The sequence below is a fragment of the Anomaloglossus baeobatrachus genome, chromosome 1, assembly GCF_048569485.1.
Source record: "Anomaloglossus baeobatrachus isolate aAnoBae1 chromosome 1, aAnoBae1.hap1, whole genome shotgun sequence".
NCBI lineage: Eukaryota > Metazoa > Chordata > Amphibia > Anura > Aromobatidae > Anomaloglossus > Anomaloglossus baeobatrachus.
Window position 1 is genome coordinate 133,535,101 of NC_134353.1, and position 17,518 is coordinate 133,552,618.

General features: G+C 51.2%; 1 protein-coding gene across 3 annotated transcripts in view; it reads left to right on the forward strand.

The window, feature by feature from the left end:
• CEP135 (centrosomal protein 135) overlaps nucleotides 1-17,518 on the forward strand; it is a 196,679-nt gene that overhangs the window by 133,935 nt on the left and 45,226 nt on the right. For 2 of the 3 annotated variants that reach the window (XM_075347062.1, XM_075347061.1), the window contains 5 exons: nucleotides 7,640-7,794; nucleotides 7,896-7,951; nucleotides 9,310-9,478; nucleotides 16,186-16,296; nucleotides 16,620-16,805. In XM_075347062.1, coding sequence (XP_075203177.1) covers nucleotides 7,640-7,794; nucleotides 7,896-7,951; nucleotides 9,310-9,478; nucleotides 16,186-16,296; nucleotides 16,620-16,805 — 677 coding nt within the window. The remainder of the gene's footprint in view (nucleotides 1-7,639; nucleotides 7,795-7,895; nucleotides 7,952-9,309; nucleotides 9,479-16,185; nucleotides 16,297-16,619; nucleotides 16,806-17,518) is intronic. The other variant, XM_075347063.1, reaches the window with a different exon arrangement.

The following is a 17,518-nucleotide window of genomic DNA, read 5'->3' on the forward strand; positions in this document are numbered from 1 at the left end:
GGAGTTCTCCAAGAATGTGATAAACCTGACACATGACATAAGTTAAACTGCATCCGTCCTAGCCACGTGTCAGGATGGCTGCACACTGGACAAACTCAGCTCAACATGTCTCATCTATCAACAGGGGCTGCTGCCACAAGCACATATACGCTTTTCAGCTGAGGAGAGGTGAATTAAAGGGAATCTGTCAGCAGGTTTTTGCTATGTAAGCTGAGGACAGTATGATGCAGGGGTTAAACAAAAAGAAATAATGCTTCGTGTGTGTGCAATTGTTTACTTAAACTAATGGCTTTTTCTTTGTCGCTCCATTGGGAGACCCAGACAATTGGGTGTATAGCTTCTGCCTCCGGAGGCCACACAAAGTATTACACTCAAAAGTGTAACCCCTCCCCTCTGCCTATACACCCTCCCGTGCATCACGGGCTCCTCAGTTTTATGCTTTGTGTGGAAGGAGGCACACATCCACTCACACATCTCCATTTTAGTCAGCAGCAGCTGCTGATTGTATCGGTTGGAAGAAAAGAGGGCCCCCACGGGGCCCCCGGCATGCTCCCTTCTCTCCCCACTAAGTCGGCGGTGCTGTTAAGGTTGAGGTACCCATTGCGGGTACGACGGCCGGAGCCTCATGCCGTGTTTCCTTCTCCATCCCTTAGGGCTCTGGTAGAAGTGGGATCCGAAGCGGTCATCCAGGTTCTGGGACCGTGCTCCCTCCGCAGCCCCTGAGGGAATCTGCTGGACAGGAGCTTATCTATCCTCAGGGACAGGGCCCTGCATCCACGAGGTACTCTGTGTCCCCATGGGGACTGTGTATGGAGCGCCTGGTTCCCGGACGCCGCAACTGGCTGCTGAATTGTGAAGACCGGGGACTACCGCGCCGACCGCGCCTGCTTGTCGGCCGCGGTATTAAATTTAGTCCCCGGCTTCATCGCGGCCTAGTGGAAAAACTCCCGCCCCCGGGCCTGTCTATCAGAGATAGGGGCGGGACAGCCGACCTGACGTCGGATGTGAGGGCCGGGGCATCCTGTATGCTCCCTCCCCCCTCACTGATCACTGTGGGGACCCCAGATTCCCGCACTTTTCCTAATGCCGCCCACGGCTTCACTCCTCCCCTGAGAGCTCCGGCAGCCATTTTTCGGACATTCTGCCGGTGGAGAATCACAGAGAACAGCTCTGCAGCTCTGGGAGACCAAGGCAGGGAATCTGGAGCACACACACCCCGCTTTTTAGCGGTCGGTAAGCCGCACCGGTCACTCGGTGTTGGTCCCCTTGGGTGCCGGTATAGATACGTATATATATACTTATTTCTGTTCGGCCGGGCTGTATACCCTTTTTTCTATATACCCTCAGTGATCACGCTCCTAGGACACAACAGCATGTCGTCCACAAGGAGCAAGGGCACTAAAGCACAGGGTTTTTTTGCGACATGTACCTCTTGTAGGGCTATGTTACCTGCGGGTTCCACCTACCCTCACTGTGAGCAATGCTCGGCCCCTGTTACGCTTGCTCAGCCGGAGCCTCGGTCACTAGTGGGCCCCTCGGCTCAGGCAGACCCCCCTGCTTCCACTGTCCAGGTGGCAGCGACAGAGTTTGCAGTTTTTGCTGAAAAGCTCTCAGTCACTCTCACAATCCATGGCTCAGTCTATGGACAAATGGTCTGCCAAGCTGCTAGAAGCCCTGCAGTCCAGACCGATCCTTACACAGGCCCTGGACCCTGTTAGATCGGCGCCTCCAGGTCCCTCTCGGTCCACCCCGGCCGGGGTGGGCCCTAGGTCTCACGTGGAGGACTCCTCCACGGACCACAGTCCCAGACCAGCTAAGCGGGCTCGCTTGGAATCTTCCCCGACTTCCTCACACTGCTCGGGTTCCCAGCTTGAGGACTCTCTGGAGGACGAGGCGGAGATTGCAGCTCAGGGCTCGGACCCTGATGTTGCTCTCAATCTTGATACACCTGAAGGGGACGCCTTAGTAAATGATCTTATCTCGTCCATCAATCAGGTGTTGGATCTATCTCCCCCGCCTCCACCTATAGAGGAGTCTGCCTCTCAGCAGGAGAAACACCAGTTTCGGTTTCCCAAATGTACACGGAGTGCATTTTTTGATCACTCTAACTTCAGGGATGCCATCCAGAAGCCCAGAGCGGTTCCGGACAAGCGCTTTACTAAGCGCCTTACTGACACACGTTACCCCTTCCCCGCTGACGTAGTTAAGGGTTGGGCTCAATGTCCCAAGGTGGATCCCCCAGTCTCCAGATTGGCGGCTAGATCTGTGGTTTCGGTTGCAGATGGCTCATCACTAAAAGATGCCACTGACAGGCAGATAGAACTCCTGGTGAAATCCATCTATGAAGCCACGGGCGCGTCTTTTGCCCCGGCCTTTGCAGCCGTGTGGGCACTCCAAGCTATCTCAGCTTGTCTGGCTGAGATTAATGCGGTCACACGTACGTCTGCCCCGCAGGTTGCATCTTTAACCTCTCAGGCGTCGGCGTTTTCTTCCTACGCCATGAACGCAGTCCTAGACTCTGCTAGCCATACAGCGGTGGCATCCGCTAATTCTGTTGCAGTCCGCAGGGCCATGTGGCTGCGCGAATGGAAGGCAGACTCGGCTTCCAAGAGGTTCTTAACCGGTTTGCCGTTTTCTGGCGAGAGATTGTTTGGCGAACGATTGGATGAGATTATTAAGGAATCCAAGGGAAAGGACTCCTCCTTACCCCAGTCCAAACCCAAGAGACCTCAGCAACGAAAAATACAATCGAGGTTTCGGTCCCTTCGTCCCTCCGCCAAGCCACAGTCCTCTTCGTCCAATAGACAGGACAAAGGCCAGAGGAACTCCTATGCGTGGCGGTCTAAGTCACGCCCCCAAAAGGCCGCCGGAGGCACTGCCCCCAAGGCGGCCTTTTCATGACTCACGGCATCCCCGAACCGCATCCTCGGTCGGTGGCAGGCTCTCCCGCTTTCGCGACGCCTGGTGGCCACATGTTCAAGACCGATGGGTGAGAGACATCCTGTCTCACGGTTACAGGATAGAGTTCAGCTCTCGTCCTCCGACTCGTTTCTTCAGAACCTCCCCGCCCCCCGCGCGGGCAGACGCACTTTTTCAAGCAGTGGACGCTCTGAAAAAAGGAGTTGTTGACCCCCGTTCCCACTCAGGAACAGGGTCGCGGTTTTTACTCCAACTTATTCGTGGTGCCAAAGAAAGACGGATCATTCCGTCCCGTTCTGGACCTTAAATTGCTCAACAAACACGTGAGCACCAGACGATTCCGGATGGAATCTCTCCGCTCGGTCATCGCCTCGATGTCGCAAGGAGACTTCCTCGCATCGATCGACATCAAGGATGCTTATCTCCATGTGCCGATCGCACCAGAACATCAACGCTTCTTGCGTTTCGCCATCGGGGACGAACACCTTCAGTTCGTGGCATTGCCCTTCGGCCTGGCGACAGCCCCACGGGTTTTCACCAAAGTCATGGCATCCGTTGTGGCGGTCCTGCATTCTCAGGGGCACTCGGTGATTCCCTACTTAGACGATCTCCTAGTCAGGGCACCTTCTCGGGTGGCGTGTCAACACAGCCTTACCGTCGCTCTGGAGACCCTCCAGCAGTTCGGGTGGCTCATCAACTTCCCAAAATCCAAGTTGACACCGACCCAATCTCTGACGTATCTAGGGATGGAGTTTCATACACAGTCAGCGGTAGTCAAGCTACCGCTAGACAAACAGCTGTCACTGCAGGCAGGGGTGCAATCTCTGATTCAGACTCAGTCACACCCCTTGAGACGCCTCATGCACTTCTTGGGGAAGATGGTGGCAGCGATGGAAGCAGTGCCTTTCGCGCAATTCCATCTGCGCCCACTCCAGTGGGACATTCTCCACAAATGGGACAGGAGGTCGAACTCTCTCGACAAGAACGTCTCTCTTTCCCTTGCAACCAAGACGTCTCTTCAGTGGTGGCTTCTTCCCACTTCTCTATCACAGGGAAAATCCTTCCTGCCCCCAACCTGGGCTGTGGTCACCACGGACGCGAGCCTGTCAGGGTGGGGAGCGGTGTTCCTCCATCACAGGGCTCAGGGAACCTGGACTCCGTTAGAGTCTTCCCTTCAGATCAATGTCCTGGAGATAAGGGCAGTGTATCTGGCCCTATTGGCTTTCCAGCAGTTGCTGGAGGGCAGGCAGATCCGTATCCAGTCGGACAACGCCACTGCCGTCACATACATCAACCACCAAGGCGGCACGCGGAGTCGTCAAGCCTTCCAAGAAGTCCGGCGAATTCTGCAGTGGGTGGAAGCCACAGCATCCACCATCTCCGCAGTTCACATACCGGGCGTAGAAAACTGGGAAGCAGATTTTCTCAGTCGTCAGGGCATGGATGCGGGGGAATGGTCCCTGCACCCAGAAGTGTTTCGAGAGATCTGTCGCCGCTGGGGAACGCCGGACGTCGATCTCATGGCGTCACGGCACAACAACAAGGTCCCGGCCTTCATGGCACGGTCTCAAGATCACAGAGCTCTGGCGGCGGACGCATTAGTGCAGGATTGGTCGCAGTTTCGACTGCCTTATGTATTTCCTCCTCTGGCGATGCTGCCCAGAGTACTACGCAAGATCAGGTCCGACTGCCGTCGCGCCATTCTCGTCGCTCCAGACTGGCCGAGGCGGTCATGATACCCGGATCTGTGGCATCTCACGGTGGGTCAGCCGTGGGCACTGCCAGACCGCCCAGACTTGCTGTCGCAAGGGCCGTTTTTCCATCTGAATTCTGCGGCCCTCAACCTGACTGTGTGGCCATTGAGTCCTGGCTCCTAGCGTCTTCAGGGTTGTCTCAGGATGTCATTGCCACTATGAGACAGGCCAGGAAACCGACGTCCGCCAAGATCTATTACAGGTCTTGGTGAATTTTCTTGTCCTGGTGTTCTGATAAAGGTTTTACTCCCTGGCCTTTTGCCTTACCCACTTTTCTTTCCTTCCTTCAATCCGGAATGGATAAGGGGTTGTCACTTAGTTCTCTCAAAGGACAAGTATCGGCACTCTCAATATTCTTTCAAAAGCGCCTGGCCAAGCTTCCGCAGGTCCGCACGTTCCTGCAGGGAGTTTGCCACATAGTCCCACCTTACAAGCGCCCGCTTGAACCCTGGGACCTTAACAGGGTGCTAACGGCTCTTCAGAAACCGCCTTTTGAGCCGCTGCGGGATGTCTCCTTATCACGTCTTTCGCAGAAAGTGGCATTTCTAGTAGCAGTTACTTCACTCCGTAGAGTGTCGGAGCTTGCAGCGCTGTCATGCAAAGCCCCCTTCCTGGTTTTTCACCAGGATAAGGTGGTTCTCCGTCCTGTTCCGGAATTTCTCCCTAAGGTGGTATCGCCTTTTCATCTCAATCAGGATATCACCTTACCTTCATTTTGCCCTAATCCAATTCACTGCTTTGAAAAGGATTTGCACTCATTAGATCTAATGAGAGCACTCCGATTCTACGTGTCTCGCACAGCGCCCCTGCGCCGTTCAGATGCGCTCTTTGTCCTTGTGGCTGGTCAGCGTAAGGGTTCGCATGCTTCCAGGTCAACCTTGGCTCGGTGGATCAAGGAACCGATTCTTGAAGCTTACCGTTCTTCGGGGCTTCCGATTCCTTCGGGGCTGAAAGCCCATTCTACCAGAGCCGTGGGGGCGTCCTGGGCATTGCGGCACCAGGCAACGGCTCTACAAGTGTGTCAGGCAGCTACGTGGTCTAGTATGTACACTTTCACAAAGCACTATCAAGTGCATGCCTATGCTTCGGCAGATGCCAGTCTAGGTAGGCTAGTCCTTAAGGCGGCGGTGGCCCACCTGTAAGAGGGAGTCGTGTCGGCTCTTGTTATCGAGATATTCTTTTACCCACCCAGGGACTGCTTTTGGACGTCCCAATTGTCTGGGTCTCCCAATGGAGCGACAAAGAAGAAGGGAATTTTGTTTACTTACCGTAAATTCCTTTTCTTCTAGCTCCTATTGGGAGACCCAGCACCCGCCCCTGTTCCCTTCGGGCTAGTTGTTCTTTTGTGTACACATGTTGTTCATGTTCAATTGTTTCATGGTTTTCAGTTCTCCGAACATCCTTCGGATTGAATTTACCTTAAACCAATTTATAAGTTTCCTCCTTCCTGCTTTTGCACCAAAACTGAGGAGCCCGTGATGCACGGGAGGGTGTATAGGCAGAGGAGAGGGGTTACACTTTTGAGTGTAATACTTTGTGTGGCCTCCGGAGGCAGAAGCTATACACCCAATTGTCTGGGTCTCCCAATAGGAGCTAGAAGAAAAGGAATTTACGGTAAGTAAACAAAATTCCCTTCATTAAGCTCGTTGCCTAGGAGTAACCCTTGACTCTGCTCTATCCTTCAAGCCACACATCCAAGCCCTCTTCACCTCATGCAGACTACAGCTCAAAAATATCTCCCGGATCCGTGCTTTCCTTAACAGATTCAGCAAAAACACTAGTACACGCCCTCATCATCTCCCGCCTCGACTACTGCAACCTCCTGATCTCTGGCCTCCCTTCCAACACTCTTGCACCCTTCCAATATATCCTGAACTCTGCTGCCCGCTTAATCCACCTCTCCCCTTGCTATTCCCCAGGCTCGCCACTCTGCCAATCCCTTCACTGGCTTCCCATCGCCCAACGATTCCAGTTCAAAACATTAACCATGACATACAATGCCATCCACAACCTGTCTCCTCCATACACCTGTGACCTAGTCTCCCGGTACCTACCTTCACGCAACCTCAGATCCTCACAAGATCTCCTTCTCTGCTCCTCTCTTATCTCCTCTTCCCACAATCGCGTACAAGATTTCTCCTGTGGCCTCCCCCATACTCTGGAATGCTCTACCTCAGCATATCAGACTCTCCCCTACCGTGGAAAGCTTCAAGAGGAAACTCAAGACCCACCTCTTCCAACAAGCCTACAACCTACAATAGCCCTCAGTCCAGTAGACCACTGCGCAACCAGCTCTGTCCTCACCTATTGTACCATCACCCATTCCCTGTAGACTGTGAGCCCTCGCGGGCAGGGTCCTCTCTCCTCCTATACCAGTCTGTTATGTACTGTTAATGATTGTTGTACATGTACAGTCTTTCACTTGTAAAGCGCCATGGAATAAATGGAGCTATAATAATAATAATATTACCCTGTGATTAACATTGCAGGACTAGCTGGGGTGTGAATGGAAGTCTGACACACCCCCTCCTGTGATTGACACCTCACAGTCAAGGCACAATCTCAGTTGAGAGCCTGGTGAGGGCAGGACAGCCTTCCCAGCTCAGCTACATGCTTAACTCAGTTCTTTATATGAGAACGGCTGCACCCAGTAATTTGTGATACACCATTTGGATTCAGGATCTCTTTGCCTACATTATGTTGTAGCAAAAACCTGCTGACCGATTCCCATTAAGACTGAGCACATATAACCTTACTGCTGGAGAGACTCTCCCCTCCACCCTGTACTCAGCCAGTAACCAGATTTCTTCCATCTCACATCAGCGCTGATCCTTGGCTGAGGTGGAGCTGCCGGGTCCGAGGCTGATAACTGAACATCAGAAGTGTATTTCGAGTGGGAGCACTGCTACACAGAATGTCATCAGCTGGACGACCCCTTTAATTGTTTGCTTTTTAATAACTCGTAGGTGAGCTGAATCACAAAGTGTCTACACAAGCCACTGACATGACCGTTCTCAGGAACACGATTTCTGTCTTGGACAAGGAAAAAGACAACCTTCAGGAAGAAGTGGACGAGAAGACGGAGCATGTGGCATGCTTAGACGAGAACCTAGATAATAAAGTATGTGTTACACAGCTTTTTCTTTGTGATAGTTTTTCTGGTGACCCTTTTATATATTCTAATGAGTTTGGGTTTTAATAGATTTTTTCTCTCTCTTCCAGGATAAGACAATAACTAACTTGCGGCTGACCCTTTCTGAGCTTGAGGCTACTGTCGAGTAAGTCCGGCTAGTAGACGTCACACTCATTTTCTGTATTAGTCACAGAAGCTATATCTTCACTGTGACATTGCGGTCTTATTCCACATGTTTGTGTTCTATGTACAGATAAATCTGTAATATATTCCCAAATATTTTTGTGGTGAATCTCCACAAATGACTGAGAATGAATACACAACTAATACATTGCATCATTCTTTAAGTTTAATGACACAATATTTTATATAGCACAGTCAACTGATAGTGTTGGCACAAAAATGGAGAATGGTTACAAATGGCAGCATAGTTTACTATCCGCATTAGTATAGAGCCCTGCCCTATGAGCTTACAATCTATTTAGTTCTTTACTAGCATCATGCGTGCTCTTATAGAGGAGTCTGACAGGTGATCTGTACAGTACAAAGGGATGAATATGGAATTCAGAGGATGGAGGACTTGCAAATGTATTCCTCTTTTGTGTCCGAGCCACTCGCCTATAATCGTATTGTATCTTTTTTAATCGTTGCGGTCACTTTATAAAGACTATTAATGAGTTAGCACTACCATGCTCAGGTGCTCGATACTAGAGCAGTTGGATACTCAGGCGCAACTCAAGTACCAAGTATAATTGAAGTCAATGGGGAACTTGAGCATCTTTCTGAGAAATCTTGCAGAATAATGCTCGAATTCCCCATTGACTTCCATTATACTTGAGTCGCACCCATTCGAGCATCTAACTGCTCTTATAGAGTAACGAGCATGGTACTGTGAACCCATCACTAATAAAGACCCATATCTTTATCTGCTCTTCACGAGAATCTTTGATGTGACCTAAGACAATACCAGAATCCAGCACAGTAAACACTGCTGCGCACACTGGATATGCGCAGTGCTCCTATGAATCCGGGGATTTTGATGAGACATATTTGGTTTGTTTGTCATCCCTACAAACATGAATTTCATGTAATTTAGTATGTGGTGTGTTGTTCAATGCCTTGGGACAGTTCTTAGTCTTAGTACATGGCTTTTTTTGTAGTGTATGTTCACATGTTAATAATTTCATCATGGATTGCATGCCAAACTCTTCATCAGATCATCTAAGGTTACGTAGGCCATGTGATAGTTCACACCCTATTCACATACCATGGAAAAAATGTACAAGAATGAGCATGCACATTCCTTCTAACATCATTCGATAAGGGTGTGTCTGAATTAAATATACTGAATGACAATGAGGCCAATCTCCATGCAGATCTATGTCACATTAGTGGAAGAAATCTGAGTGTCTGCTCTGGATTTTATGCCTCTCGAATTATGTCCTGATATGTGAACATTTCTTTATAGTTCCCTTTGTCTAAACACACAGCTTATATTTGCAGCCAATTGAAGGATGCCCTCAGTAATAAAGACCGGGAGCTCTCCAGTCTTCGCCGGCAGCTTGACTCCGCCCATGCCGATCTTACCGAAAATGTCAAGTTGAGAGAAATTTCTCTGAAGGAGAACAGAAGATTGCAGGATGATTTAGCCACCATGGCTAGAGAGAATCAGGTAGAAATATTGTCCTTCTTTTCTGGCATCCACCTTACACGTGTATGGAGCGTAGTGAGGGGCTTCATACCCGGCTGGAGTCAGCTGTGGTATATAGCTGACATCTGATCTCACAATTTGGTGTAATCGTGCTAACAGGAAGAATGATGGCGGATAAAAATGCCGTAAAACCAAATCCTAAAAAAAGATGCCTGACTGAAGTTGGTTGTGCTCTGTGTATTACCACCAATTACAATATAATACAGGCAGGAACCTCTGATTCATTAAGTAGGCAAATTTAGAAAAGGCCTTGCACTCCCCTAAACAGCACCATGTGTATAGTGCTGACACTTGTTAAAGCCCACACTTAGACTATGTGCCCACGGGACAACATGCCCGTGGATTTATCTGCTGGAAAACCTTCGGATTTATCTGGATTTTTTAGATCCGCAGGTTTTAGCAAATACAGACACTCCCCATGTTATCCTATGCGACATGGGGAGCACTGTGCCCATGCTTCGCTATGTGCGGCTGCAGAATATGCTGCGGATGTCCCGCAGCCGCACATAACGGCATATCAATTATTCCTGCGGAAATATCTGCAGAAATCCCGGCCCTCCACTAGAGGCCGGAACTTCCGCAGGTTAGCCGCATGAATGTCCGCAGGTTTTCCGCAGATATTTCGCTGGAATCCCGCAGCTATGGATAGCTGGGAACTGCTGCGGGAAACCTGCGGACATACCTGCGGATATATCCGCAGGTACAATGTTCCATGGGCACATAGCCTAAAGCTCATCATGGGATGTTTGTGTGTGGACCTGAGTAGCACTTTGGGGTATCAGTCAGGGTCATGTAAAATGACAGTAGGGTGAAGGGTTTTTACACTTCTAGGTCACCTCTATGGTTGCAGTTCTGCTGCATTCACACTAATGTCACCAATCTCACAACCTGCGGTCAACAAGATGTGTGAACACGTCTGCTATTGATGCAGTCTGTGAACCAGTTATTTGTGTCATTTTGTGACAGTCAAGAACACCAAATGTCCATAAGCTCGTCACATACAGATTCCATGTGGTATATTAGACATCCGCTGCATCTACATGTTCCTCCACTGTCACTGTGCAATGTGTGGGTGAATTTACAGTTTCTTTGTCGCTCCATTGGGAGACCCAGACAATTGGGTGTATAGCTACTGCCTCCGGAGGCCACACAAAGTATTACACTTTAAAAAGTGTAACCCCTCCCCTCTGCCTATACACCCCCCGTGCATCACGGGCTCCTCAGTTTTTATGCTTTGTGTTGAAGGAGGCACACATTCACTCATGCTCCCATTTTAGTCAGCAGCAGCTGCTGATTGTATCGGATGGAAGAAAAGAGGGCCCCTAACAGGGCCCCCGGCATGCTCCCTTCTCACCCCACTAAGTCAGCGGTGTTGTTAAGGTTGAGGTACCCATTGCGGGTACACAGGCTGGAGCCACATGCCGTTTTCCTTCCCCATCCCTTAGGGGCTCTGGGAGAAGTGGGATCCTATCCGGTCATCCAGGCACTGGGACCGGGCTCCCTCCGCAGCCCCTTTGGGATTCTGACGGACAGGAGACTGAGTATCATCAGGGACAGGGCCCTGCATCTACAGGTACTCTGTGTCCCCTTGGGGACGGTGCATGGAGCACTTTGGCCTCAGACGCTGCAGCGACTGCGGTGTTGGTATGAGACCGGGACTACCGCGCCGACCGCGCCTGCTTGCCGGCCGCGGTTTTAACTTTAGTCCCCGGCTTTTGCGGCCTAGTGCCTTAAACTCCCGCCCCCGGGCCTGCCAGTCAGGGGAAAGGGCGGGACGGTCGGTCTGACGCCGACAGTGAGGGCTGGAGCACACTTAGCTGTCCTCCTCCCCCCTCACTATTCACTCTGGGGCACCAGATTCCCGCACTTTTGTAGTTACGCCCACGGCTCCCTCCTCCCCTGTGAACGCCGACAGCCATGTTTTAAGCACATTCTGCCGGTGGAGGACTTCTGGCTGCAGCTCTGGGAGACCCGAGGCAGGGAATCTGGTGGCCACACACCGCTTGAGTGGTCGGTAAGCCACACCGGTCACCCGGTGCTGGTCTCCCATAGAGTGCCGAACTGTATATATATATATATTATATTTTTATACATTTTTCTCGGTTCGGCTGTACTGTTAGCTTGTGGCTATATATCCCTCTGTGATCATTCTCCTGGACACAGCAGCATGTCGTTCACAAGGAGCAAGGGGGCCAAGACACAGGGTTATTTTGCAACCTGTACCTCTTGTGCGGCTATGCTACCTGCAGGTTCCACCTACCCTCACTGTGAGCAATGCTCGGGCCCTGTGGCACTCGCTCAGCCGGAGCCTGGGGCACTGGTGGGACCCTCGGCCCAGGTAGAACCGCCGGCTACCCCTGTACAGGCGGCAGGGACAGAGTTTGCAGTTTTAGCTGAGAAACTCTCTGAGACGTACTCGGAGTGCTTTCTTCGATCACTCTAACTTCAGAGATGCTGTCCAGAAGCACAGGGCTTTCCCGGACAAGCGCTTTACTAAACGCCTTAATGACACACGTTACCCCTTCCCCCCTGACGTAGTTAAGGGTTGGGCTCAATGTCCCAAGGTGGATCCTCCAGTCTCTAGACTGGCGGCTAGATCCGTAGTAGCAGTGGCTGACGGTTCATCGCTCAAGGATGCCACGGACAGGCAGATAGAGCTCCTAATGAAATCCATCTATGAAGCCATAGGCGCGTCCTTTGCCCCAGCCTTTGCAGCAGTGTGGGCAATCCAGGCTATCTCAGCTTGTCTGTCTGAGATTAATGCGGTCACCCGTACCTCTGCTCCGCAAGTGGCGTCTTTGACTTCTCAGGCGTCGGTATTTTCATCCTACGCCATGAATGCTGTCCTGGACTCGGCTAGCCGTACAGCGGTAGCATCCGCCAATTCGGTGGCAGTCCGCAGGGCCATGTGGCTACGCGAATGGAAGGCAGACTCTGCTTCCAAGAAGTTCTTGACCGGTTTGCCTTTTTCTGGCGACCGATTGTTTGGCGAGCAATTGGATGAAATTATTAAGCAATCCAAGGGAAAGGACTCGTCCTTACCCCAGCCCAAACCAAAGAGACCTCAGCAACGGAAAATTCAATCGAGGTTTCGGTCCTTTCGGCCCTCAGCCAGATCTCAATCCTCCTCATCCAACAGGCCACAGAAGAGCCAGAGAAACTCTTCTGCATGGCGGTCTAAATCACGTCCTCCAAAGACCGCCGGAGGCACCGTCTCCAAGGCGGCCTCCTCATGACTTTTGGCCTCCCCAAACCGCATCCTCGGTCGGTGGCAGGCTCTCCCGCTTTTGCGACGCCTGGTGGCCACATGTCCAAGACCGATGGGTGAGGGACATTCTGTCTCATGGTTACAGGATAGAGTTCAGCTCTCGTCCTCCGACTCATTTCTTCAGAACATCTCCGCCCCCCGAGCGAACCGTTGCACCGTTTGGACACTCTGAAGACAGAAGGAGTTGTGATCCCTGTTCCCCTTCAGGAACGTGGTCGCGGTTTTTACTCCAACCTGTTCGTGGTGCCAAAAAAGGACGGTTCATTCCGTCCCGTTTTGGACCTCAAATTGCTCAACAGACATGTGAGAACCAGGCGGTTTCGCATGGAATCCCTCCGCTCTGTCATCGCTTCGATGTCCCAAGGAGACTTCCTAGCATCAATCGACATCAGGGATGCCTCTCTCCATGTGCCGATCGCTCCAGAGCATCAACGCTTCCTGCGTTTCGCCATTGGGGACGAACACCTTCAGTTTGTGGCACTGCCTTTCGGCCTGGCGACAGCCCCACGGGTCTTCACCAAGGTCATGGCATCCGTTGTGGCAGTCCTACACTCTCAGGGCCACTCGGTGATCCCGTACTTAGACGATCTTCTAGTCAAGGCACCCTCCCGGGTGGCATGTCAACACATTCTGACCGTTGCTCTGGAGACTCTCCAGAGGTTCGGGTGGATCATCAATTTCCCAAAGTCAAAATTGACTCCGACCCAATCACTGACTTACCTTGGGATGGAGTTTCATACTCTCTCAGCGATAGTCAAGCTATTGCTGGACAAACAGCGTTCGCTGCAAACAGGGGTGCAATCTCTCCTTCGGGCCCAGTCACACCCCTTGAGGCGCCTCATGCACTTCCTGGGGAAGATGGTGGCAGCAATGGAGGCAGTTCCCTTTGCGCAGTTTCATCTGCGTCCACTCCAATGGGACATTCTCCGCAAATGGGACAAAAGGTCGACGTCCTTAGACAGGAACGTCTCTTTCTCTGGCAGCCAAGACCTCTCTTCAGTGGTGGCTTCTTCCCACTTCTCTGTCGAAGGGAAAATCTTTCCTGCCCCCATCCTGGGCTGTGGTCACGACGGACGCGAGTCTGTCAGGGTGGGGAGCGGTTTTTCTCCACCACAAGGCTCAGGGAACCTGGACTCCGACAGAGTCCTCCCTTCAGATCAATGTTCTGGAGATAAGGGCAGTGTATCTAGCCCTAAAAGCGTTCCATCGGTGGCTGGAGGGCAGGCAGATCCGCATACAGTCGGACAACGCCACGGCGGTCGCGTACATCAACCACCAGGGCGGCACTCGCAGTCGTCAAGCCTTCCAAGAAGTTCGGCGGATTCTGCTGTGGGCGGAGGCCACAGCCTCCACCATCTCCGCGGTTCACATCCCGGGCGTAGAAAACTGGGAAGCCGACTTTCTCAGTCGCCAGGGCATGGACGCAGGGGAATGGTCTCTTCACCCGGACGTGTTTCAAGAGATCTGTTGCCGCTGGGGAACGCCGGACGTCGATCTCATGGCGTCTCGGCACAACAACAAAGTCCCGGCATTCATGGCACGGTCTCAGGATCACAGAGCTCTGGCGGCGGACGCCTTAGTTCAGGATTGGTCGCAGTTTCGACTGCCTTATGTATTCCCTCCTCTGGCAATGCTGCCCAGAGTGTTGCGCAAGATCAGGTCCGACTGCCGCCGCGCCATCCTCGTCGCTCCAGACTGGCTGAGGAGGTCGTGGTACCCGGACCTGTGGCACCTCACGGTGGGTCAACCGTGGGCGCTCCCAGACCGACCAGACTTGCTGTCTCAAGGGCCATTTTTCCATCTGAATTCTGCGGCCCTCAACCTGACTGTGTGGCCATTGAGTCCTGGCTCCTAGCGTCCTCAGGGTTATCTCAAGAGGTCATTGCCACTATGAGACAGGCCAGGAAACCAACGTCAGCCAAGATCTATCACAGGGCTTGGAGGATCTTCTTAGCCTGGTGCTCTGAGAAGGGGTTTACCCCCTGGCCGTTTGCCTTACCCACGTGTCTTTCCTTCCTTCAATCCGGAATGGACAAGGGTTTGTCTCTCGGCTCTCTCAAGGGACAAGTATCGGCCCTTTCCGTGTTTTTTCAAAAGCGTCTAGCCAGGCTTCCGCAGGTCCGCACGTTCCTGCAGGGAGTTTGCCACATAGTCCCACCTTACAAGCGTCCGCTGGAACCCTGGGATCTCAACAGGGTTCTACGGGCTCTTCAGAAACCACCTTTTGAGCCGCTGCGGGAGGTCTCTCTATCACGTCTTTCGCAGGAGGTGGCATTTCTAGTGGCAGTTACATCACTCCGAAGAGTGTCAGAGCTTGCAGCGCTGTCATGCAAAGCCCCCTTCCTAGTATTTCACCAGGATAAAGTGGTTCTGCGTCCGGTCCCGGACTTTCTCCCTAAGGTGGTGTCCCCTTTTCATCTCAATCAGGATATCTCCTTACCTTCATTTTGCCCTCATCCAATTCACCAATGTGAAAAGGATTTGCATTCGTTAGATCTAGTGAGAGCACTCCGGATCTACGTGTCTCGCACGGCGCCACTGCGCCTTGTCGCTGGCCAGCGTAAGGGGTCGCAGGCTTCCAAGTCAACCTTGGCTCGGTGGATCAAGGAACCGATTTTTGAAGCCTACCGTTCTTCTGGGCTTCCGATTTCCTTCAGGGCTGAAAGCCCATTCTACCAGAGCCGTGGGTGCGTCCTGGGCATTGCGGCACCGGGCGACGGCTCAGCAGGTGTGTCAGGCAGCTACCTGGTCTAGTCTGCACACTTTCACGAAACACTATCAAGTGCATACCTATGCTTCGGCGGATGCCAGTCTAGGTAGGCGAGTCCTTCAGGCGGCGGTTGCCCACCTGTAAGAGGAGGGCCGTTGTCGGCTCTTTTTATCGGGGTATTCTTTTACCCACCCAGGGACTGCATTTGGACGTCCCAATTGTCTGGGTCTCCCAATGGAGCGACAAAGAAGAAGGGAATTTTGTTTACTTACCGTAAATTCCTTTTCTTCTAGCTCCTATTGGGAGACCCAGCACCCGCCCCTGTTCCCTTCGGGCTGTCTGTTCTTTTGTGTACACATGTTGTTCATGTTGAATTGTTCTTTTGGTTCATGGTTTTCAGTTCTCCGAACATCCTTCGGATTGAATTTACCTTAGACCAATTTATAAGTTTCCTCCTTCCTGCTTTTGCACCAAAACTGAGGAGCCCGTGATGCACGGGGGGGTGTATAGGCAGAGGGGAGGGGTTACACTTTTTAAAGTGTAATACTTTGTGTGGCCTCCGGAGGCAGTAGCTATACACCCAATTGTCTGGGTCTCCCAATAGGAGCTAGAAGAAAAGGAATTTACGGTAAGTAAACAAAATTCCCTTCTTCTCTTCCAAGTTAATGTTTGGTTTCATCCTTTCTCAAGACTGTTACGCTGGAATTGGAGAATGCAATACGTGAAAAAGAAGAATTAAAGCTGAGAGTTCATGGTTACATCTCTGAGGTTTCTAGAATTGAGACATTAATGGCTGCCAAGGTGAGTGCTTTCTACCCAGCATTGTATCAGATGCCAAATATCTTGTGTTGTAGGTTTCTCTGTAATCTTAACAGATATTATCTTGCATGATTCTGACATATGTAACTACACGTAATGATGTAGCAAACGTTGCTATTACGGGAGATGTGGAAGTCAAGCATCCTATACCAAAACTGCTCCTCCTCCATTCATGGGGCACTGACTCTTACCTGGTGTTGTGTGTTCAGGTTTGATAGCAGACTTCTATTAACCAAAAGCTTTCTCATTAGTGTTTCAGATTTATTTATTTTTTTTTTCCAATGATGTGTTTTACACCTTTTTAGGAACAAGAGAATCGAGATCTTCTGGATCAATTCAGAATGGTTCATAGCCAGGCGGAGGAATGGGAGGTGAAGGCACAAAGTGCACTCGGTGAAAGCAGTTCTATAAAGATGGAGCTGCTTTCTGTGGATACTGATAGAAGGCATCTTCGACAACGACTTGAAGACCTGGAAAATGAAGTCCAAGAGGTAACAGAGTAATGCTTGTGTTTTCCAAATCCAGATGTACAGTAGTTAATGTGTTAGAAATACCCTTTTATTTGATTATGCATAAATAGGAAATACTGCAACCTTCACACATGGAGATGGTGCTTGTGTAGTATTCACATGATAAGGCTGGTTAAGTTAAAAAATATAAAACAGAAAAAAATAGCTGAAACATAGCATTTGTCATCATTTACTGTGTTTCCCCGAAAATAAGACTTCCCCCGAAAATAAGACCTAGCAGGAGTTTTCTGCAAGGCCTAAATATAAGACAGGCCCCGAAAATAAGACCTAGTCGCAGTTCAATAATGAGGGGTCCATGCAGCTAAAAAAGATAAAGAATACTGCAGGACACTTCATTATTGGCAGCGGACACCCCCAGAAGAGAGAAGACCCCGCGATCATACTTACCAGACGCCGACCGGGAGCAGTGGAACGCATCAAGGACCTGTGGCGGATCACACATCAGATCACACACACATGAGATCGCACACACACTCACCACATCCAGCGATATCGATTGCTTCTCTGCGGCTTAAGGACCTGTGATGCTGTGCAGTGTGCAGTGGAGCTGCAGGTAGAACACAAGGAGGACCCAGCATTGGAACACATCATAGAGATAAGAGCAGATTCCCCTGCTGGCTGGAAGCAAGTGGTATCACCGTTGTGGTAAGTGTGTGTGCGCGCTCGCGATTGTA